Source organism: Oryctolagus cuniculus, chromosome 21 (assembly GCF_964237555.1).
Source record: "Oryctolagus cuniculus chromosome 21, mOryCun1.1, whole genome shotgun sequence".
Taxonomy (NCBI): Eukaryota; Metazoa; Chordata; class Mammalia; order Lagomorpha; family Leporidae; genus Oryctolagus; species Oryctolagus cuniculus.
In genome coordinates this window covers 24,081,630-24,105,764 of record NC_091452.1, presented here as the reverse complement: position 1 = coordinate 24,105,764, position 24,135 = coordinate 24,081,630, and the positions used below count along the sequence as shown (strand labels likewise).

Genomic DNA, 24,135 nt, shown 5'->3' with positions numbered 1-24,135 from the left:
GTTGTGAGTGACCCACTGACGGTTGCCAAAGTTTCCAAAAACATTCTCAAAATTCCTCTGGAGAGTTCTGGCCTTTGTTGGATATGAAACCTCTGAAGCTCCCTTTGGAATAGCCAGGCTGCTCTTGGTTCTCAGAGTAGATGAACGGCCATCTTGGCCGTGGAAGGCAGTGCTCCAAGAGTACCTGCCTTTTCCACTGCCATGTTTGAGGCCTCACTGCCAACGGCCATCGGCACTGCTGGTGCCATCCTCTCCAAAGTGAGCTGGACCTGGCGAGGCACAGCCCACTCAGCAAGTGAGCCAAGATGTGGCCAGGTCTGCTTTTCAGTCGGGCCACCTCTCAGCTAGTGACTGCGAGGTGCCAGGCCCTATCAGGGCTGCTAGTGGACCCAGCAGGAATTTCCTGATTCACAAAACAGTGACAAGTCACTGCCCACTCTGGCTCCCCTACTGGATGATGGTGGAGGTTCTCTGGTTTCTTTCACGCCAAGGCCAGTTCACCTGAAATTTCTCCAGAAGCCCTTACGCAAAGCTGGTAATTCTGAAACTGTGCCCGGGAGGGGGGGGGGAGGGGGGAGGCACCCAGAGCCCCCTTGGTGCCCTAACCCTCAATCTTTGCTTTCACCGGCCCCCACCTGCTACCTTAGGCTTCTAGGTCCACGTCATGGGGTGATGTACTTAGCCCCAGGGCCAGCCTTCCAACCATTCCGTCGGTGCACCTTAACAAAAGTGAGGGCTCCCACAACATGGGCCATCACCACCCTGCACCGCAGGCGCCTAGGATACTGCGACTCTGGCACACGGTAGCTGCCCGTGGAAGCTGCGGGGAGAGGGAGCAGCTCCCAGCACTGGAACAGCGTGCAGACGTGAGAGAAGGCTCCAACAAACCCCTCCGCCCTTCTTGGGCCTCGGGCCTCTGAGGACATGCTTCCAGGGATTCTCCGGCTTCTTCCTACCCCCGCCCCTCCTGCCCCAGTAGGTTTTTTGGGAAGCTGTGGACAGCTCTAACCCGCTCCTGTAATGTACTGTCTGGCCTTTCCGCCCCCACTTGTATTTTCCACGTAAACCAACCAGTCCCTAGCTGGGTGCAGGGTGCTGCGGTGGGCAGAAGTGAAACCCACTTGTCCCGGAGACAGCAGGACATCTGCCTCAGGGATGGCCATAAATCCTCACCTGGCCCAAAGGACGAGGTCAGGACCCAGCGCTTGGCAGTCTCTCCAGAGGCTTTCGGGGGCAGCCAATCGTCAGCCCCAACCGCCAACCGTCGCCATCGGCTGGCAGGCCCGTTCCCATCGCCCGCCCTACACGCTTGCGGAAGCGCACGACTGCGCCTGCGCAGCGGGGTGGTGCCAGGCACGTGCTGCCACGCCCCGCGCATGTGCTGTGGGAGCCTCGCAAGCCTGACGCGGAGCTGATGGCGTCATGGTGTCGGCGCCTGTCGGGTCTCCTCTCCTGGCGTCTCATCACCTCTTAGGTGGCTCTCGGAGGGCAGCGGGGTCTCACCCGCACCCCAAGCAGAAAAAGGGAGTTAAATTTTTTTTTTTTTGTAGAGGCTGCGTATGAAGGCAGAGGTACAACTGAACCTTTTTCTATTTTTTTCCTGAGCTTAATTTTTTTCCTCTGTAGTTTCCCAACTTGCTCTGAGTGGCTACAGGCAACGTCCCGATGTCCCTACGGTTAAATAGGTGTTTTTATTTCTGCAAAGTAGAGGACTTGGAAACTGCGTGTTTTGCATTTTGCTTTCAAAGGCCAGCCAGGCAGGGTCTCCCAGGCCCTGAGGCCAAACACCTGGGGCCGCTTGAGTGTCCCAGCTGTGCTCCATTTTCTGCAGGTTGGCTCGGTTAGGATGTTTGTTGAAAGACAAACAGTTGTAGTTTTTTTTTTTTTTTTTTTTTTTTTTTGCGTTTCCTAGGAGGCTCAAGAAAAAAATCCGTCGCCATCTCCGCCATCCGCAAGCATTTTCCATTTTGTTGAGGTGTTTCTAGATTTTTGTGTGCGTTGGCGCCCACCTCCAGTCCCTGGGGAATGGAGTGTCCGCTCTAAGCCGGGCGGCGAGCTCAGATTCACTTATTAAGTGGTTATGATCCGCATTCCAGCTCATTAGGGGTGGAGCTGTGGGGTTTGAGATGCCCTTCGGAAACGCTGGTCCCGTGGAGGGGTCCTGTGGTCAGTGGCCCAGGTGAGTCTGATGTGCGGTCTTTCACCAGAATGTCGTTGGGTGTCATGAGTCAGTCTCCGTTACTGCTTTCCGTCATTGAATCCTTTCCAGAATTTTCTTAGAATGTATTCTGTCCTGTGAAATTTTAAATCACTTTATTCACTTCTCTCCCATATCTGCCTTTAATAAAAGTTCCGCTGGGACCGTAATTGAAATTGCATCAAATTTAAATGTAAGTTTTGGGGAGTGTTGATGTTTTATATTAAATCTGTTCAGAGGAAATGAGATGGCGTTCCACTTGTTTGAGACTTTAAGATTCTGCAATAAGATTTTACCCTTTCTGCATATGGGTTTTTTTTTTTTAAGCTTTATGGTTAAATTTATTCCTAAATGTATTACAGGTATTGTCAATATTGTGATGTGATGCTTTTTCCCCTATCTCTACTGCTCACTAATTAATATAAACAGGTAATGTTTTTCTAGTATATTTTCTTTATTCCTGATTAACACAATGAGTTAATATAATTTATGAACTCTGGAAGTTTAAAAAAAACTTTTTTCAAAAAAAAGTTTATTTGAAAGAGAGAGAGGGAGGGAGGGAGGGAGGGAGAGAGAGAGAGAGAAAAAGAGAGAGAGAGAGAGATAGCTTCCATCTGCTGATTCACTCCCAAATGGTCGCAACAGCCATGGCTGGCCCAGGTCAAAGCCAGGAGCTTCATCCGGGCCTTCAGCGTGAGTACTTGGGCCATCTGCCGCTGCTTTTCCTAGGCTGTTAGCAGGGAGCTGGATTGGAGGTGGAGCAGCTGGGACACAGAACCAGCACTCACATGGGATGTCAGCGTAGCGGGTGGTGGCTTTACCTGCCACACCACAATGCTGGTCCTCAAATAACTATTTTTATAGATAAGATTGGCAAACTGACCGTTATTTGAGGGGCTGGTGCTGTGGCATAGTGGGTAAATCTGCCGCCTGTGGTGCTGGCATCCCATATGGGTGCTAGTTCGAGTCCTGGCTGCTCCCCTTCTGATCCAGCTCTCTGCTGTGGCCTGGAAAGCAGTGGAGGATGGTCCAAGTGCTTGGGTCCCTGCACCCACGTGAGATACCCGGAAGAAGCTCCTGGCTTCGGATCGGCACAGCTCTGGCCACTGCAGACAATTGGGGAGTGAACCAGCGGATGGAAGACCATTATACCAATTTTGGTTCGTGGCCATTTTGTGTTCATTAGAACTGTCAGTGAACAGAAGAGGCCCAACTGCTTGGGGTGTGCCAGATAATCAGCCTCAGGCAGGAGTTGTTGGGAGGAAAGTTTTACTTACTTTTGACGGGGAGTCACTGGGAGGTATAGTTCCCTAAAGATTCTGCCTCCCCACCGAAGCAGTTCGTTGGGACTTTCATAGCAAGGGTTAGGGGAGTGTCCAGGCTGTCGAAAATGGAGAGCTCAGGCAACACCTGTCTTCACACTGTGTGTGTTGAAAAATCTGGCTCAGACAGGTCCCTTGCAGTCTTGCTTGTCCGGGTGGTCTGGACAGGGTCGCGAGCTTAAGTGTTCCTGGAGCAGCCTCTGAGAAAGGGAGCTCTGACTCAGACTGGCTTCAGATTCTCTTGCCCCACTCCCGGCTCTTGCTTCTCACGTGGATGGAAAACTACTGGTGCGAGTTGAGCAGGATCCTGGCTGTTGGTTTCGGTAAATGGCCTTTAAATGTTAAAGGAGTTTGCCTGCAGTTTCTCCTGATTGGAGCCTCCGTCTCACCTGTGGCTGCCAGTCCTGTTGGAGCTGGGCACTAGGGGGCGCCAGTCACACAGAATGAAAGGAGACTGGCTGGATTTTGTCAAAATGCCTTTTCAGCGTCTGCCGAAAACCAGCCGGAGTTGTCTCCTTGAAACTCCTGTGTTTAACAGTTGTTTTTATTTGACGTTGAGTAGCTACAAAAGAATACTGGGTTTATGAGGCATGTGTAAAGTAGGAAGAATATATAATATTACGTAGTATATAAAACAGTATAGGACTTAGTACTTACACGTTGACTAATAAATCAAATATAATAAGCCTATCACCTGGTTTATTATTTCTATATAGATACCCGTGTGTTCTTCTTGGATCCCTTTCCTTCCTTTTCAAAGGCAGCCATCATCTTTTTTTTTTAATCTCTGTTATATTTTAATGACTTTGGCTTGTATTCTTAAATGTTTTGTCTGTTTTTTGAAAAAAAATTTACTTACTCGAGATGCAGAGTGTCAGGGAGCAAGAAGATCTTCCACCTGCTGGTTCACTCCCCAAATGGCCACACCAGCCAGGGCTGGGCCAGGCTGAAGCCAGGAGCCAGGAGCGCTGTCCTTGTCTCCCACATGGGTGGCAGGGGCCCAAGTCCTCCACTGCTTCTCAGGTGCATTAGCAGGAAGGTGGATTGGAAGCAGAGCAGTAGAGGCCTGAACAAGTGCTCTGATATGGGATGCTGTTGTTGCATGTGGCAGCTGACACCAGCCCCTTGTTTTGCCAGTTTTTGAACTTTAACGAATATAAAATTTTATTCACTACTCTACAGTTTGCTTTATTTTTTCCATAAATTTTTTTCCATAAATTTTTATTTTTCCAGAAATTCATCCATATTGTTGGATATAGCTGTCATCCGTTTCCACTACTATATAGTGTTCCATCACTGTTGAATGCTGTACACCTAGAGTTCAATAGTCTTTTTTTTTATTTTTTATTATTTTTTTGACAGGCAGAGTGGACAGTGAGAGAGAGAGAGAGAAAGGTCTTCCTTTGCCGTTGGTTCACCCTCCAATGGCTCCGATGGCAGGAGCCAGGTACTTATCCTGGTCTCCCATGGGGTGCAGGGCCCAAGTACTTGGGCCATCCTCCACTGCACTCCCGGGCCACAGCAGAGAGCTGGACTGGAAGAGGGGCAACCGGGACAGAATCCGGCGCCCCAACTGGGACTAGAACCCGGTGTGCCGGCGCCGCAAGGCGGAGGATTAGCCTTGTGAGCCACAGCGCCGGCCAATAGTCTGTTTTAAAAATCCTCTGTAAATGAAATTTGGGTTGTTTCTAGTTTTTGATTTTTCAAAAAATATTTATCTGAAAGGCAAAGTGACAGATCTTTCATTGGCTGGTTTACTTCCCAAGTGGCCCCAATAGCCAGGGCTGGACCAGGTTGAAGCCAACACCCAGGAACTCCATCTTGTTTTCTTAGGTGAAAGGGGCCCAAATACTTTGGCCATTTTCTGCTGTCTTCCCAGGCCCATTTGCACAGGCTGGATAGGAAGTGGAGTAGCTGGGACTTGAACCAGCACTCTGAGAGGGGCGTACTACTGTGGTGGCTTAACTCACTGTGTCACAAAGCTGGCCCATCTCTAGTTTTTGCTATTACAGCAGCTGTGAACATCCTTGTGTCTGCCTCCTGTTGTGTGCCTGTAGGACTTTCTCCCTAGGATTTTTATCCTTGGAATAGAATTGCTGAGTCAAAGATTTTGCCTCTCTCAACTTTCCTAGGTATGCCAAATTGTTCTCAGAGGAGCGTCTATCATTTTAAAAAAAGATTTATTTGAAAGGCAGAGTTAGAAAAGGGGAGAGAGAGAGAGAGGGCTTTCATTTGCTGGTTCACTCCCCAAATGGCCACAACAGCCAGAGCTGGGCCAGACCAATGCCAGGAACTTCTTCTGGGTCCCCCACATGGGTGCAGAGGCCCAAGCACTTGGGCCATCTTCCACTGCTTTCCCAGGCAATCAGCAAGGAGCTGGATTGAAAGAGGAACAGCCAGAACTTGAACCGGTGCCCAGAACCAGCTCCCAAATGGGATGCTGGCACTACAGGCAGAACTTTAACCTGCTAAGCCACAATGCTGGCCCAATTATATAAATTTTTACACCTTTATCAGTGCTTTATGTACCTACTTCTCACCTACAGTCGATATTGATGTTGCTGGATGACTTTTTTTTTTTTTTTTTTTTGCTCATCTGATGGGTGCTGTGGTGGCATCTTGTCATGGTTTAATTTCCATTTTCATAATTTTAACGTAGTTGAGCACCTCTATGTTTATTGACCATTTGGGTTTCTTCTTTGATGAAGTGTTCACTCAGGACTTGGGCTCATGTTTTCTATTCATTGATTTGTATATTGGCATATTCTGACTACAACTTCTTTATTATTTATTTATTTATTTACTTGAGAGGTAGAGTTACAGACTGCTGCCTCCCAGCATCTGCGTTAGCAGGAAGCTGGAGTCAGAAGCAGAGCCAGGCATTGACACCGGGCACTCTGATACAGGATGCTAACCCACTAGGTCAAACGCCCACCCTGGAGATCATTTCAAAATTTCACTTACTGAATTTATCGCTGGCATACAAATGTACATTTAACATAATATTCCATATGGAGGTTCTTTGGAATTTTCTGTGTATCGTATGTGAATAATGATTTTGCCAATTCTAAAACTTCATGTGAAGTATTTTTCTTGCCTTATTGCATTGCCAACAACCACTGTTACAGTGTTGAGTATAAAGGATGAAAGGGGGCATCTTTTACTCTGTGTGTGTGTGTTATTATTACTTAGACTGTGAGAGTTTCCTTCCATTCCTATTGCTGAGCAGTTTTTTCCTTTCATGTATCATGCATGTTGAATTTTATTTCAAGGTTTTCTGTAGCCATTGAGATGAGCATATAGCATTCTCCTGTAACTTGTTAATGTGGTAAATTACATTTTCTCAGGTAAATTAACCTTGCATTTCCAGAATAATGATCATTTTTCTGTATTTCTAGTTTTGTTAATATTTTGTTTGGAATTGCACCATTACAGGTGAAACTAGTTTATAATTTTCCGTTCTCACACTGTACTTGTTGGGTCTTTGTGACCAAGTTTTGCCTTAAGAAATGAGTTTTTGGAGCATTCCCTTTTCCATTACCCTGGAACTTATTCCTTAGTCATCTGTATCTGGCAGTTTGGGTGCATATTGTGTGGGAGTTAAAATTTTTTTTAAATGTTTGCCTATTCAGACTTTTCTATATTTTTGAGTCAATCTTGTTAAGTTTTTCCAGGAATATATATTTAATCTCAGTTTTAACATTTGACAAACTTTTGCAAAATGTTTGTTTATTTTTAAAGATTTATTTATTTATTTGAAAGGCAGAGTTTCAGAGAAGTAGAGGCAGAGGCAGAGAGAGAGAGGTCTTCCGTCCACTGGTTGACTCCCCAGATGGTTGCAACGGCTGGAGCAGCACTGATCTGAAGCCAGGAGCCGGGAGTTTCTTCCAGGTCTCCCATGTGGTGCAGGGGCCTAAGGACTTGAGCCATCTTCTGCTGCTTTCCTAGGCCATAGCAGAGAGCTGGATCGGAAGTGGAGCAGCCGGGATGGAATGCCGGTACTGCAAGCAGTGGCTTTACCTGCTTGGCCACAGCACCGGCCCCAAATAATGCTATTTAAAAATACCTCTATGATCTGTGTATGTCCTCCTTTCATCCCAGTCGTCTTTTGGTTCTTTTGTCTCTTTCCTGTTTCTCTCCCTTCCTACCTCTTCCTCATTGATCAGCAATGCCAAAAACTTTGTCAACTTCAATTCAAAGTATTAACCTCAAGGCCGGCGCCGTGGCTCAATAGGCTAATCCTCTACCTTGCGGCGCCGGCACACCGGGTTCTAGTCCCGGTCGGGGCGCCGGATTCTGTCCCGGTTGCCCCTCTTCCAGGCCAGCTCTCTGCTATGGCCAGGGAGTGCAGTGGAGGATGGCCCAGGTGCTTGGGCCCTGCACCCCATGGGAGACCAGGAAAAGCACCTGGATCCTGGCTCCTGCCATCGGATCAGCGCGGTGCGCCGGCTGCAGCGGCGGCCATTGGAGGGTGAACCAACGGCAAAAGGAAGACCTTTCTCTCTCTGTCTCTCTCTCTCACTGTCCACTCTGCCTGTCAAAAAAAAAAAAAAAAAAGTATTAACCTCAGCTTTCTTGGTCCTCTTTGTATATTACATTTGTTTTCTGTTTCACTCCTTTTCTTATATTTGAGTTGACCCTAATGATCATTTTCTTGCATAAAGTAGATGTTTAGCTCATCTGTTAGCTTTCTTTTATACATGAGCTGCTTATGCTATAAATTTCCCTTTAAGAACAGCTTTTCTCCTGTGTTGTGAAATGTTATTTTTTGTCTAACTGTATTGTCTGAGTTTTCTTCATTGACACACAAATTATTTAAAAATACATTTCTTGATGTTCTAATATATCCCTGTGCCCCAACCCCAGTTATAGTTATTTCTTTGTTACTGATTTTGAACTCTTCATTGCAGTGTGAGAATGTGGTCTTTGTATTTGTTCTTTTGAAATTTGCTGAGGCTTTATGACTAGCCCAAATATATGGTTAATATTGTTAAGTGTTCCATATGTATCTTCAAAAATATGTATTCTGCAGTTACGTGTAGTACCCTGTAAATTCCCATTATACCAAATGTGTTAATTGTGTTGTTTGAAACCTTACGAGTATTTTTTGTCTGAGTTCTAATTACTTAGACACTTGTTAAAATCTTCCATCAGGAAGCCAGCATTGTGGCATAGCAGGTTAAGCTGCCGTCTGCGATGCCAGCATCACCTGTGGGCGCTGGTTCAAATGGCTTTATTTCCCACCCAGCTCCCTGCTAATGTGCCTAGAAAAGCAGCAGAAGATGGCAAAAGTTTTTGGGTCCCTACACCCATGTGGGAGACCTGGAAGAAGCTCCGGGCTCCTGGCTTTGGCCTGGCCCAGCTCCGGCCACTGTGGCCATTTGGGGAGGGAACCAGTGGATAGAAGATCTTTCTGTCTCTGCTTCTCCTTCTCTCTGTAACTCTGACTTTCAAATAAATAAATAAATAAAAATTTTTTTAAAAAAAACCTTCCATTATGATTCTGGACTTATCTGCAAGAGGGCTTCCAAAAGTTCATGGAAAATGGAATTAAAAGAATGCACAGGGGCTGGCGCTGTGGCATAGTGGGTTAAAGCCCCAGCCTGCAGCACCAACATCCCATATGGGCACCAGTTTGTGTCCTGGCTGCTCCTCTTCCAATGCAGCTCTCTGCGATGGCCTGGGAAAGCAGTAGAAGATGGCCCAAGTGCTTGGACCCCTGCACCCACGTGGGAGAGCTGGAAAAAGCTCCTGGCTCCTGGCTTCGGACCGGTGCAGTTCTGGCTGTTGCAGTCAATTAGGGAGTGAACCAGCGGATGGAAGGACCCTCTCCTCTCTCTCTGCCTCTCCTCTCTCTGTGTAGCTGACTTCCAAGTAAAAAAAAAAAAATAAAAAAAAAAGCACAATTTCCATGAACTGTTTTGAAGCCTATTAATACTACTCCTTGTGATTGTATCCATTTTACTTTATTATTATTTATGTATGTATTTAATTGAAAGAGTTATAGAGAGAGGAGGTCTTCCACCTGCTGGTTCACTCCAAGCTGATGCCAGGAATTTCATCCTGGCCTCCTCTGTGGGTGGCAGAGGTCCAAGCCTTTGGACCATCTTCCAGTTTTTCCTAGACCATTAGCAAGGAGCTGGATTGGAAGTGGAGCAGCTGGGACGTGAACCACTGCCCATAGGGATGCTGCCACTGCAGGTGGCAGCTTTACCTGCTGTGCCACAGTGCTGGCCCTTACACTTACATATTCTGAAATTTATGAATTTTATCATTATAAAGTGGCTTTTTTTCTTCTAGTAGTCAATATCTAGTAATTTGTCTTAAAGTACATTTTGTCTGTATACGTATATGTGTATTCTTGTAAATAGCATACAGCTGGATTTTCTTTTTATTCCAAATGTTGTTACCTGAAGCATTTAGGTCACTTAAATTTTATGTGATTATTGATTTATTGCTATTCTCTTACTTAAAAGTTTTATTTCACCTTCATTCCTTTGCTCTTTTTAAAGATTTGTTTATTTGAAAGGCATTGTTAAAGAGAGGCAGACAGAGAGGGAGGTCTTCCATCTGCTTGTTCACTCCCCAAATGGCTGGAGCTGGGCTGATCCAAAGCCAGGAGCCAGGAGCTTCTTCTGGGTCTCCCGTGTGGGACTCTTCCAGTGTTTTCCCAGGCCATAGCAGAGAGCTGGATCAGAAGTGGACCAGCTGGGACTTGAACCAGTGCCCGTATGGGATGCCGGTGGTGATGGTGGTGATTTTACCCGGTACACCACAGCACCAGCCTATTACCTTCATTCGTTTTACTTCTTTTAGATTGAGATTTCTCCCCTCTGTGTACTGAGTGTTTTTTTTTTTTTTTAAAGATTTCATTTTATTTATTTGAAAGAGTTACAGAGAGGTAGAGACAGAGGTCTTCCATCTGCTGGTTCACTCCCCATATGGCCGCAGTGGCTACAGCCGAGCCAATCCGAAGCCAGGAGCCAGGAGCTTCTTCCAGTTCTCCCACGTGTGGGTGCAGGGGCCCAAGCACTTTTGGGCCATCTCCTACTGCTTTCCCAGGCCGTAGCAGAGAGCCGGTCTGAAGAGGAGCAGCCAGGACTTGAACTGGCACCCATGTAGGATGCCGGTGCTTTAGGCCAGGGTTTTAACCAGCTGCGCCACAGCGTCAGCCCCAGTGTTGCTATTCTTTTAATGATTACCTACTTGTAAGTCATATTACGTAACACCTCATCAAGTCTAACTTTAAGAGACACTGTTAATATGGCTTTAACAGATGTTTGTGTTGTCTGTTTTGCTTTGGTTCCTGAAGGATACTTTGACTGGAGATACTAACATTATTTCCCCTCCTTTGGAGATTTCTCTTCATTGACTTCTGTCGTCTTTTGGAGGTCAGCTCTCAGTCGAGACTGTTGTTGCTTTTCAGTCTGTTGGCGTTTACGAGTCTGTCGTCTAAGTGGTCTTGAAATTTCACCACATTGTATTTAGCTGTGGCTGTCTTTTTATTTACCCTGATTAGCATTTGTTGATCTTGACTCTGTGTATTGGTGCTTTTCATGAATTCTTGGGAAATTTTTGGCCTCTAACTTCAAAGATTACTTCTGCCCTGAGGCGGCCGCCACCAGCAAGATCAGTGCCAAGAAATAAAAAAAGCACCACAAAGCATCCCAGGAGGACTGACTAGCACGGACATTCCCTGCACCTGCAATGGGTGCCCTTCTCCGCCCTGTGTCCTCACCCCAAGAAAAACACCACAAAATACCAAGAAAAAAAAAAAGAAGAAAACAAAGATTACTTCTGTTCCATTAAAAGAAAATCTTTTTCCTTAGAAACAGATTAGACTTTATGGAACCTTTAGACTTTATCTTCCACGTCTCTCTCTTTGTGATGTATTCTGGATTTCTTCAGATCACATGTCCACATCACTAACACTCTCTTTAGCTGTAATCTGTTATAAAGTTCTTTGCTGAGTTAACATAGTGATTTTTTTAAAAAAAATTCTGAAAGTTTTAAACATCTTTTGAATATTTACAGTTCTCATTTTCAAGCTACTCTTCTGTTTCTAGAAATATCTCAAACATGCTTATTTTCTGTTGTGTGTGTGTGGTCATTTCATTGTATGGAGGAGTTTTATGTCTGATTCTGCTGTTACTTCTGGTGGCCCTTGATCATGGGGCTTGTGTCCTTGCGTGTCTAGAGATTTTATGCTGTGGGCACCTCATTTTCCTTGTAACTTTGTTATTTGGAGGTCCTTAACGTCTGGAGTGATGGGGGTTCCTCCAGAGAGGACTTGCTTGCATCTCTCAGGGGTCTTACAGTTTGAGACCATGTTGTGCTAGATGTTTAATTGGACCATTCCAGTACTATGTTTAGGCTGCAAAAATCAAGGTCCATTTCTGATTACAAACTCCTTGGGATGGATTTTTTTTTCTTCCTTATTTGGGCTCATCCTTTACAGCAGACCCTTGGGTTTTATTTTGGATTCCCCATTGAAGGGACGGAGCCTCATCTCAGCGTGGCCTCTGGAGGCAGTGAATACCTGTAGTGAGGCTCACTGGCTCTGTGCTGGCCGTAAGTGGAAGCAGATTCCAGAGCTCAACTCTCCGTGTTTTTGCTCTCCTTAATTTTGGGCCCAAGTAGTCTTCACATTCTTTCCAGCATGTGGGTGCAATTAAGCTTAAAAACATTTTTTAAATGGAGCATATCCAATTTTCCACAAGGGAATATTTTCCAGGAATTAGTCTACCATACTGCCAGAAAGAGGAGTCCTTCTGAAACCGTGCACAGCTTTCCAGCATCAGCCCATTCTCATACTTCTTCAGTAAACCCAACCCGGTCCTGTGTGGCTGGATCCTGTTTGCTGTTGTCTCACTTGAATGGATGAGATGAGTTCCTTAGGGGAGCTTGGACCATTGGACCGTGTACTTAGATTTTTAGCACTGCCTTTCTTGGGTTTTACTGTTGCAGTTATGCGTATGGCCTGCCTTCATAAAAACAAGTAGCACTGGGGTCACTCTGCCACTACGCTCTGGGGTTCGTCTCTGGTGTCCTGTCCTCCCAACTCCCCTCATGTCCAGCCCCAGGGAGGAGGGGGCCTCCGAGCTCCTCTTTCCAGACTCTGCCCCCAACAAGCCTGTCAGAAGCAACCACTTTAACTCCGGAATCTGGCAAGCAGGAGTTCGTGGGTCCCCATTTCCTTCTCTTAGCCCCTTCCCTCCCAAGTCAGTACTGCAGTACTCAGTATGCCTCGGAACTGTCACCCTGAGCCTTTGCGCTCGCTGATCCCCCTGGCCTGGAATCTGTTCATTCGACAGCTGTTTACTGAGCCCTTTGACTCTGCGTCAGGTACTGGGGGTGCTGTAACCTTTCAGATGAGATTCCTACTCTCATTGAACTCCTGGTCCACTGAGGGCGGGGGAGACAGTATAGCACATGGCAGACCAGGCAGCGATCGGAGAGCAGCGCAGCTCTCTGCCGGTCAACTCTGCATTGTCGCCCCGCATCCCCCACGTTATTTTTGTTTGTTTTGTTTAATTTTTTAGAAAAACTTGTTAAATTTTGAAATATGTGTGTAGGATGTTGATTGGGATCCATGCTGCATTTGTAGACTGGAGGCTGATATAACTGAATGTGCCCATCTGTGGCAACGACATCTTTCCTCTTAACTCAGGACTCCTTCTCTCATATCCAGAAAGGTCTTTCACATGTTCTGTATCTCTTTTTTTGTCAGCTGCATTCTTTTTGAGACACATACCCACACACTCCCACACCTCTCCCATCCCCTGGTTCACCCCCACAAATGTCTGCAAAGGCCAGAGCTGGGTTGAAGCTGGGAGCTAGGAATTCAATCCAGGGGGCCGGCACTGTGGCATAGCGGGTGAGGCTGCGGCCTGCAGTGCCGACATCCCATGTGGGCGCTGGTTTGAGTCCTGGCTGCTCCACTTCCAATCCAGCTCTCTGCAATGGCCTGGGAAAGCAGCAGCAGATGGCCCAAGTCCTTGGGCCCCTGCACCTGCGTGGCAGACCTGGAGGAAACTCCTGGCTCCAGATCAGCATGGCTGCAGCCGTTGTGGCCAACTGGGGAGTGAACCAGTGGATGGAAGACCTCTCTCTCTCTCTCTCTCTCTGCCTCTCCTCCGTGTAACTCTGACTTTCAAATAAATAAATAAAAATCTTTAAAAAAAAAAAAAAGAATTCAATCCAAGTCTCCCACGTGGGTGGCAGAAACCAGTCATTTAAGCCATCATCCGCTTTCTCCCAAGGTCTGCATTAGCAGGAAGCTGGAGTCAGGAGCTGGGGCTGGGAATTGAACCTGGGCACTCTGAAATGGGACACAGGTGTCCCAACTGGTGTCTTAACTGCTAGGCAAATGCCTGCCGCATTGGGTGTATTCTGTGGTCCCTCGTGGACTCTTGCAGATTTTTTTTTTCTTTACATGTTCTACTTGGTGGTAGCTGGTGTAGCGGAGACCATGGAGTGTAGGTTGACGTGAGTCCGGCTGATCAGGGTGGTCTTTGAAGGTGTGCCGGTGTCGTTCCCTGCTCAGGGTTCTGCCTGGTCCACTCCAGGCTCTTCAGGTCCCTTGCTTATCTTAGTGAACTGGCCATTGTCACCTCTGGCCTTCGCCTGTGCAACTGCCCACCCCCTGCCACTGCTCTCTGGGTTGGGTCCAGATGCCACAGTGCGGGGCGTTCGGGCAGACAGACAGTGCCCTACCCTCCACCACCCACTCACCTGGAAGCGCTAGCAGTGGGAGGAGCCAGCCAGCCAGACCACCAGCCGCTGGCGGGGCCTTAGGAGGGGGTGATCCAAGGCTTGGCAACTGAGGCAGTACAAGCCGCCTGAGCCACATGGAACTCGGTGTGGTGGGTGCCTTGGCCTCACCCTGCACGGCTCCAGGGAATGAGATGGCAGGGGCTACTGGTGGCTAAAACACTTCCTGGGGAGCAGATCTGGGTTCAGGTGTGTCCAGTGGCCAGACAGCATCAGGCCAGACCCTGGCAGAGCTGTGACACCTCCCTGCCCCCTCTCCTCCACATAGGTTTTTGCTGCATGGTGCTGCACCTGCCCCTGCCCCGTGATCCCCCCGACCCCGATCTTGAGCAGAATAAAGTCTGAAGCTCCTTTCCCTGTCCTGCGTTAGCTCCTCTCCATCTAGCTATAGACAGACTCAGGGCAGACTGCTGGAAGACTCCAAAGCCAAGGTTGTTGTTGTTGTTTTTTTTTAAATTTTTTTATTACTGGTTAAAAGGTGCTTGCTCACAAACAGTGTTGGGAAGAGGTACATTCCACAGCTTCAGGGAGGCCCAGCGGGGCTGCCCCGCCCTGCCCCGCACGTCTCTCTCGAGTGGGCATCGTAAGGCATTTCACACGTTGGTGTTTTCACTTTTGTTTTTTGTTTTTTATATAAAAACAAAATCCATTGTGGAGTAGAAAGGAAACTCCTGTGATGAACTTCCAGGACTAAACTGAAGTGGGGAGGGTTGAGGTGGGGGTTCTGAGGGCTGGAGGAGTGGCCCCCACGGGCCGGGCTCCCCACTCTGGAAGGGAACGGGGAGTGGGGGGCAGGGCACAGGTGTCAGGAGCCAGACTCAGACAGGCGCGCCCTGTCTTCATCCTTTTATCACTTCCACATACCATAGAAATTTAAGCAAAATAGCTATTTTATATATATTTATATATCATATATATAAATTAGGCAAAGAGAGTTCAGGGAGCGCAGAGATGGGGCATCCCGGAGCCCCCTGAGGGTGAGGTGGGATGCCGGGTCTCTGGCGCCCGGGTCACCAGCCCAGGCTGAACTGAGGGTTTTTGTTCGTTATTGCTGACTTGGGGACCTGTTTCTTGGGGCGGGGAGCACCTGCAGGCCCTGCCTTCCAGCCCTTCCTGGCCTCTTTGGGGCCAGGGAGCTGCCCTGGCACCGCCAAGGCTAGGCAAGGAAGGGGTGGCTGTCCTCCAATCAGGGCATCCCCCAGCGGGGAGCCGGAGCTCCAGGAGACCCCATGTGTTCTTCTGCTCTGCTCTCTGTGGGGCCTGGGCCCCTGGCGCAAGGGCGGCCCAGACACAAACAGGGTCCTTCCAATGTTGAGCTACAGAGTGCTTCCAACTCAAAGGGGTCTGGCTCCCCAGTGTCTAAGAAGGAGGGGTTCCTGCCGGGGCAGTTGTGTGGCAAGAGCACACTTGGAAAGCTGTCTGCTGAGGACTGTACTAAAAATAGATTACCAAAGTCAGGGCTCCAAAGAAATGCAGACTTTTTTTTTTTTTCCTAAAAAAGTCAAAAGAGGCTCCCTAGGAGGGGCCGGTTCCTCCCTGGGTTGGGGGCTGGTGACTTGGGCAGCCCATGGCCCGGGCCAGCAGGCCTGAGTTGTGGTTCCTGGGAGCTGGGATCCCCTTGGGAGCCCAAGTCCCTAAAGAAGGGGCATGGGTGACCCAGCGCACCTGGGGGCTGGAGAGAATCTGGGTCAGCCCTTCCTCCTTCCAAGATGTGAGCCCCCACAAAGTGTTAAAAAAAAAAAAAGTCAAGGAAATAGGTGGGGAGGGGGTGGGCATTCAGTACTAGGTTGGGTGCGTTAAAGCAAAGGTGGACCGCCTATATTTGCGCAGGGGGCGCCACTCAGAAGATGTTGGGGCACATGTGCCAGTCTTGCCTCTCCTTGGCCTCCCAGTAGCCGCCCTTGTATATGAAGGCCGTCTCCCCGGTCAGCGGGTCCAGCCTCTTCTCGAACCACAGCGGCACGTACGTGTCCGCCTCCTTCTCTGCTGGGTGGGCACAGGGGCCGGGGCTGGGCGAGCGGCCTGTGCCCTGGGCACCCGCCCCATCCCCGCAAGACCCCCCCCCCCATCTCCTCTCACCCTCTGCCTGCCCCAGGGCGCCCTTCGTGTGTAGCCTCACCTTCCTCTGAGCCACAGCTGTGCCCGGGCGCGCAGGCCTCCAACCGCCGGCGCCTGGACGACCGCTGCTTCTCCTCCAGACGCTGCTTCTCGGTGTTGGCCTCATCCCAACGTCCCTTCTCCATCAGCCGCTGGTCGGGCCGCAGGCGGCTGTCGGTGGGTGCCACGCCTTCCTCTTGCTCGTTGAGGGTCAGGGCCAGCTCGGAGAAGTAGTACATGTTCTCGGCGTTCTCCCTGTGGCCACAGCGCACTGTGTCTCTGGGCAGCCCCTCTCCACCCAGCTCCGTGCTTCCAGGGCTCACACCTTCCCTGGCCCAGTGGCCACCGGGGTGAACCCACCTGCACCTCACCTCATTGACCTGCCACAGTTTTGCTACATTAAACTTTTGGGGATTTATCTGCTTCACCCAGTTCAGAAAGCCAGATCAGCATAACATGGTTTCCTAACGCCCTCACTAGCAGTGCTGCCGCCTGGGACGTAGTGCCCCTGTTGTCGATATTTTAGCTTTATAAAGGGGCTTCTCCTTGTAGGGCAGCACTTGCCCATTTTATTCACGGCTTGAACACCAAACCTCATTGATGCTATCTTAGGTCTCTGCCTTACTGATTTTACTTTTTATAGTCCTTCCTTCTACTTCGTGGGGGTTCATTCTGCTGTTCTTTTTCTAACATTTTGTTGAAAAAAATATTTGTTTGAAAAAGAGAGATTATGTCCATTAGCTGGTTCACTCCCCAAATGACTACAACAACCAGGGCTGGGGCAGCCTGAAACCGGGAGCCTGGGACTCCATCAGGGTCTCCTGTGTGGGTGGCAGGGGCCCAGATACTTGACCATCATCCACTGCCTTCCCAGGTGCATTAGCAGGAAGCTGGATCCCCGGGAATTGAACTAGTGCTCAGATACGGGATGCTGGTGTTACAGGTGGCAACTTAACTCGCTCTGCCACAACTGGACCTCATCTCTCTCTCTCTCTCTCTCTCTCTCTCTCTCTCTCTCTCTCTTATTTATTTATTTATTTATTTATTTGAAAGGCAGAGTTACAAGGCAGAGGCAGAGAGAGGGAGATCTTCCAAATGCTGGTTCACTTCCCAGTTGGCCGCAATTGCCAGAGCTGAGCCAATCTGAAGCCAGGAGCTTCTTCTGGGTCTCCCATGTGGGTGCAGGGGCTCAACGACTTGGGCCATCTTCTGCTGCTTTCCCAGGCCATAGCAGAGAGCTGGATCGGAAGTGGAGCAGCCAGGACTTGAACTGGAGCTCATATGGGATGCTGGCACTGCAAGCAGTGGCTTGACCTGCTATGCCACGGCGCTGGCCCCTTTTTTCTTCTTTTGTAATGCAGGTGGCTCTTTGATTTACAGTGAATCCATTATAAATTGAAATTACTCTGAGTTGGGAATGGATGTAATATGCCCAACCTCCCAAATATCACAGCTGCAGCATGCTTGGACCTGTGACTTTAGTCTGCAGTGGGGCAGCATCAGCCAGCACGAAGCATACTTTACAGTAAATGTTGACTGTCTCAGGTAGTTTGTTGAATACCTAGATCCAGACAACACTGGCAGCACAGTGCACACAGTACCCATTGCTGGGCTGACTGGGAGCTCTGGCTGCCGCCCATTGCCCAGCATCATATCTGGGGAAAAGATCAAAACTCAGGAGGCGTCCAGCACTGGGGAGCAGCGGGTTAAGCCTCTGCCTGCAACACCAGCATCCCATAGGAGTGCCAATTCGAGTCCTGGCTGCTCCACTTTCGATCTAGCTCCCTGCTAACGGAGAAAGCAGCGGAAGGTGGCCCAAATGCTTGGTCCCCTGCCATCCATATGGGAGACCTGATGGAGTTCCAGGTTCCTGGCTTTGGCCTGGCCCAGACCCAGACGTTGCTGCCATTTGGGGGAGTAAACCAATGATGTTAAATCTGTTTCTGTCTAACTTTGCCTTTTAAATAAATCAATCTTGCGGCCAATGTTGTAGTATAGTGGGTTAAGCTGCTGTCTGCAACACCAATACTCCATACTGGTACCAGCTGAAGTCCCAGCTGCTCCATTTCCAATCCAGCTCCCTGCTAAGGTACCAGGGTGTCGCTCCCCCTCTTCGCGGAGGAACGACACTAAACCCTGCCTAGGTTTCCTATCCGAGTCACGGCACCATTATGTCGCTCCCCATCTTCGTGGAGGAACGACACAGGACCCTGCGTTGTTCTTTCGTCTGCTCGGCCCTCCCTGGGTTTGCTGCTGGTTCTTCCCGGGTTGGCTACCATCCCTTCCACCTCCGTGGAAGGGCGGTTCCCCCTGCCACTTTCCCCACTTCCGCGGGGGAGCGGCACACCGCCGGCCGGCTCTCTCGGGGGCTGCACAGGTGTTCCTTCAGATAGATGTTCCTGGTGCATGTTGTCTGTCTCCTCCTTTATAGTCCTCTTCCACCAATCCCAACTCTGCTACCCACACGCCGAGTACGCTGCTCTCCTCCAATCAGGAGCGGGATCAGCTCCTGCAGGTTACTGGTTGAACTGGAGGCAGCTGTGTAAAAGTTGTTTTTACTCCTCTCCCAGTGCCATATTGTGGGAGAGCAGATGCATAGAATAAGTCTTAATTCCAGTAACACAGTCTAGTCCGAGTTGCTCCCCACACCAGGGAAAGCAGCAGGCAGCCTAAGAACTTGGGCCTCTGCACCCACATGAGAGAGCTGGGAGAAGTTCCTGGCTGCTGGCTCGGCCCTGGCCATTGCAGCCACCTGGGGAGTGAACCAGAGGAGAGAAGATTGCTGTCTGTCTCTCCCTTTCTTGCTGTGACTCTGCCCTTCAAATAAATATCTTTTAAAACAATAAATTTTTAAAAGAAAAAATTAAAAGTCAAAATTTGAAGTATAGATTTGGCTGAGTGTTCCTTTTGTGCCATAGTACAGTTTTAAACAGCTGCCAGTTGAACCATTCTGGGCTGGGAACTCTGCGTCAGAAGGACTGCTTCAGCTGACTCGCACCACTTGTGCTGGGATTTCTGTCATTAGCCTTTGATTGCAGATACATCTCACTCCCATAGGTCTATGTGTAGCTGGCCTCTTAAATTTATAAACAGAGGAGGGTGTTTCTGGTCATTTTTCCCCCGTAGCGTAACCGCTGTGGAGGCAGCACACTTGATGTAATCTCAGTCCTTTACGATTTGCTTTGAGACCCAGTGCATCCTCAGTGCAGTGTTCTCTTAGCTGTCACGTGGGTTCTGCTGCTCAGACTGATCCGCCCCAATTTTTTTCCCTGTCTATAATTAAGGGGAGGATTAAAATTTGCCATTTTGGTTGTATATTATTCCCTTCCTTCTTGCATTTCTAACAGCCTGTGCTGTTTCTGTTTTGAGGCTGTACTGTTAGGTACATGGTACATTCCAATTTAAAACTTGCTTTTCTGGTGAACTGAACCTTCATATTTACGAACTTTCCCTCTCTCATATAACATGTTAAATTTTAACTTACTTGAGAGAGGGAGGAAGGGAGGAGGAGAGAAAAAGAGAAATATTCTGTCTGCTGCAGGTTCATTCCTTAAATGTCTACAGTGCCTGGGGCTGGCTGAAGATGGATGCAGGAACTCAACCCAGGTCTCCCACGTGGGTGGCAGGAACTCAATGACTTTAATTGTCACCACTGCCTCCCAGGGTCTGCGTTAGCCAAAAAGCTAGAGACAGGATCTAGAGGCCCCTGTCAAACCCAAGCACTCCAGTATAGGTGCAGGTGTCTTACTCACTAGGCCAAATGCCTGCCCCACACTAGTATTTATAGGGGCATACTTCTTTTCATTTCTTTATTTGAATCTTTAATTGTCTTATTTAGATGTATCTCTTGTAGACCACATATAGGTGGATTTTTTAAAATGTTTCTGAATCATAAACCCACAGTAGGGGCACTTAATGTAATCATAGGTTGAATGTCCCTCCTCTGAAATGCTTGGCACTCAAAATGTTTCAGATTTCAGGTTTTGGACTATTTGCATATACATAATGAGATCCCATGGGGGATGGGCCCCAAAACTAAACACAAAATCCATGTGTGTTTCATACACACCTTCATACACATGTGTTTCATACACACCTTGCACACTTAGTCCAAGGTAGCTTTATGCAAGATTCTTGCTGTGCTTGGGTTCCGACTGTGACTCTTCACGTGACATCATGTGGGTGCTCAAAATGTTTCGATTTGGGAGCATTTTGGCTTTCAGATTTTTGCATTAGGGCTGCTCAACCTGTCCTGACAGGTTGGGTTTAAATTTAGTATCTTGTCATCTTTTTGCTCTGTCCACTTTTGGTCTTTAGGCACAGAGGCAGATGTGGAACAATCACAATCCTCGGTATGTGGCACCATCTCAGGGGGCCCTTGTGTGGCCTGTTTTATTAATGCATATTGGGGAGTCTGCATCATCTACACTCAGTACTGTCGGACTTTTCCACTTTTGTTGACCGCGTGAAGACGGTATCCCGCTATCTTGATTTGCATTTTCCTGAAATGGTGTGACTGCCCATACGCGTCGTCTTCTGTGAAATTCCTGCTCATGACTCAGTATTTTCTCCACTAGATTATTTTTATTCTGTTTGTTCGTAAGAAGTTCTTTAAATAGTCTCTTTAAAAGCTGCTATTTTCAGTTGTGATAAAACACTCTTTCTGTAGTCTTTATTTTAAAAGTTTCAGGGGGCCAGTGCTGTGGTGTAGCAGATAAAGCTGCCGCCTGCAGTGCTGGCATCCCATATGGGCACCAGTTTGAGTCCTGATTAGGCCAGTTCTCTGCTCTGGCCTGGGAAAGCCGTGGAAGATGGCCCAAGTCCTTGGGCCCCTGCACCTGCATGGGAGACCCAGAAGAAGCTCCTGGCTCCTGGCTTCGAATCGGCACAGCTCCGGCTGTTAGAGCCAATTGGGGAGTGAACCACCGGATGGATGACACCCCCCTCTCTCTCTGCTTCTCCTCCTCTCTGTAACTCTGCCTTTCAAATAAATAAATCTTAAAAAAGTTTTAGAAGCAGAGAGAAAGAACAGACAAACCGGGAGAATTGCCATCGACTAGTTTCTTTCCCATGTCAGTAACAGCAGGGACTGTGCCAGGCTGAAGCCAGCAGCAGGAAAGCCGATCCAGGCCTCCGTGTGGGTGGCAGGAGCCCCAGTACTGAAGCCATCAGTGCTGTTTCTCGGTCGCTGGAATCGGGCAGCACAGCCAGGGACTGAACCCAGGCACTCCAGTGCAGGAAGCAGGCATCCTGACTGGTGTCTTAATCAGCAGGTCGCCAAATGCTTGCCCCTTTCCGTATTTTTAATATAAATTCTCTGTCAGGTCTAAGTATTATGATTACCTTCTCCATTTTTTAAAGAGATTTTATTTATCATTTATCTGAGAGGTAGAGTTACAGACCGTGAGAAGGAGAGACAGAGAAAGGTCTTCCTTCCACTGGTTCACTCCCCAGATGTCTTCTCTTAAATTGCATTTTCTAGTTGTTGGCTGTTTACAGAAATGCAACTGACTTTTTTCGTACATTAATCTTGTATTTAGGCACTTGAAAAGACTTCCCTGAATCTATTGAGATCTACGAATATGCTTCAGTAATTTATGGATTTTTCGAGTACAAAATTATTCTTGATAAATTCAGCATGATTGTAGAATGATATCTTTTTAAAGTGTTACACTGGAGTTTCTGATTTTAACTTCGTAATTTGGCAATACAGATGATCCCTGACTTAGGATGGTTTGACTTAACGATTTTCTGACTTTATGATAGCACAATAATACACGTTCAGTAGAAACCATAATTCAGATTCTGACTGTTGCTCTCTCCCAGCGAGTGATATAGTCTGGGGTGGTTGTGTGAGGCTGGGCAGAGGAAGCAAGCTGAGCCGCCACACCGGCACACCGCGATGCTGGCGGCTTTGGGGTACTGGAGGTGTTTTCCACTTACAGTGGCTATATTGGACTGCAGCCACAGTGGGCCGGGGCGCTCAGGTATGTTCCTAAGTGAAAGAAGGTAGACATTTTATTCTCCCATTTCTTAGCCTGGTTGGGAGTTATGTTAGTATCATAGCATAGTACAGTATTTTCTCTCTTCCTGTCGTTTGGAAGACTCTACAGGAAATTGGAATAATAAATGTCTTGGAAATTCAATGGAATTCGCCTGTAAAATTCCCTGGCTCTTGTGCTTTCTTAGTGGTAATTTAAAAAGACTGCTGTACTTTCTTTAATTAGTATAGGACTATTGATGCTATTCCTTCTAGAGTTAGTTCTTATGTTATATTTTTCTAAGAATTTGTCCTTTTGACCAGAGTTTTAATGATCTTGATAAACTTTGTCCTATAAAAACTTTCTATTAATTTCTATATCCATGTAGATCAGTCTCACCTGTAGTTTTCTTTTGTCAGTTTTCTTAAGGAATCAACTTTTGGCTTTATCAAACATCCTTTTTTTCATTTTTTGGTTGATTTCCTTTTTAAAAGTATTTTTTCAGGCCGGCGCCATGGCTCAATAGGCTAATCCTCCGCCTGCGGCGCCAGCACACCGGGTTCTAGTCCCGGTCGGGGCGCCGGATTCTGTCCCGGTTGCTCCTCTTCCAGGCCAGCTCTTTGCTGTGGCCAGGGAGTGCAGTGGAGGATGGCCCAACTGCTTGGGCCCTGCACCTGCATGGGAGACCAGGAGAAGTACCTGGCTCCTGGCTTCAGATCAGCGCGGTGCGCCGGCCGCAGTGTGCCAGCCGCGGCGGCCATTGGAGGGTGAACCAACGGCAAAGGAAGACCTTTCTCTCTGTCTCTCTCTCTCACTGTCCACTCTGCCTGTCAAAAAAAAAAAAAAAAAAAAAAAAAAGTAAAGTATTTTTTCTTCTTTCTTCAGGCTGTGTTGAACTCTTTCAATTTTTTTTTCTTTTACAATGGAAAGTTAGAAAAAACTAAGCCTCAAAATTATAGACTATTTAAGGCCCACACATGTCCTTTGTTGCACCCAGCTAGTTTTGAGATCTCTGATGTCACTTAGTTCTAGGTATTATAGTTTTCCATTCTAATTTCTTATTTTACTCATGAATTATTCAGTAACTTCTTCTTTCCTCAAACATGCAGAAGACTTTCTTGCATCCATAAGTCTGTGTATATCCTGTTTTAATCTCTCTCTTATCCTGACTGTATTTCTCTTTATTTCCAATTCGACCTGGCAGCAGGTAAGAGGGCTATAGTGAAATCTCCCCATCTCCCACTGTGGTGATCCTTTATCCGTTTGTCCCTTACACATCAGTCTGTGCTGTGGTATTTTTGAGGCTGTCATAGCATTTAGAATGATGGTCTCTTCTTGAAGAATTCAGCCACTCCTCTTTGTGCGAAAGTCCGTTTTGCCTGATACTGATAGCAGCTATTACGAGCTTTTCAGTTAGTGTTTTCATGGTGAGTCTCGTTTACTTTCTACCTTTGCACATCTCTGTGTTTTGTGCGTCTCTTACAAGGAGTACGTATCTGGATTTAAAAAAACCCAGTAGTCAGTATGCTGCTTGTTAACTGCTTGGGTCTCCCTTACTTCTAACAGGAACTCAGCGTGTCTTTCCGTCTTGGGTGTTTTTCCTCTTCTCCCCAAATTCTGTTTTGCTAACATTTGCTAGACTTTTATCTTCCTTTTTATGGGCATACTTTCCCTCAGTTCTTTGGTCCTAGTAATTGTCAGCATTAATTTTTATTTCACGTCTCTATTGTAGTATCTTTTAGATTTCCCCCCTTTTATTTGAAAG

At 47.7% G+C, this 24,135-nt stretch overlaps 1 protein-coding gene across 8 annotated transcripts in view; it reads right to left on the bottom strand.

Moving 5' to 3' along the window:
• Positions 1–10,366: 10,366 nt before the first annotated feature.
• The window catches only part of OSBP2 (oxysterol binding protein 2), a 155,919-nt gene continuing 142,150 nt past the window's right edge, over positions 10,367–24,135 (bottom strand). For 7 of the 8 annotated variants that reach the window (XM_070065823.1, XM_008272141.4, XM_008272140.4 and 4 more), the window contains 2 exons: positions 16,412–16,644; positions 10,367–16,278 (listed from right to left, as the gene is read on the bottom strand). In XM_070065823.1, the coding sequence (XP_069921924.1) occupies positions 16,133–16,278; positions 16,412–16,644 (379 nt within the window). In that variant the 3' untranslated portion in view covers positions 10,367–16,132. The remainder of the gene's footprint in view (positions 16,279–16,411; positions 16,645–24,135) is intronic. The other variant, XM_002719697.5, reaches the window with a different exon arrangement.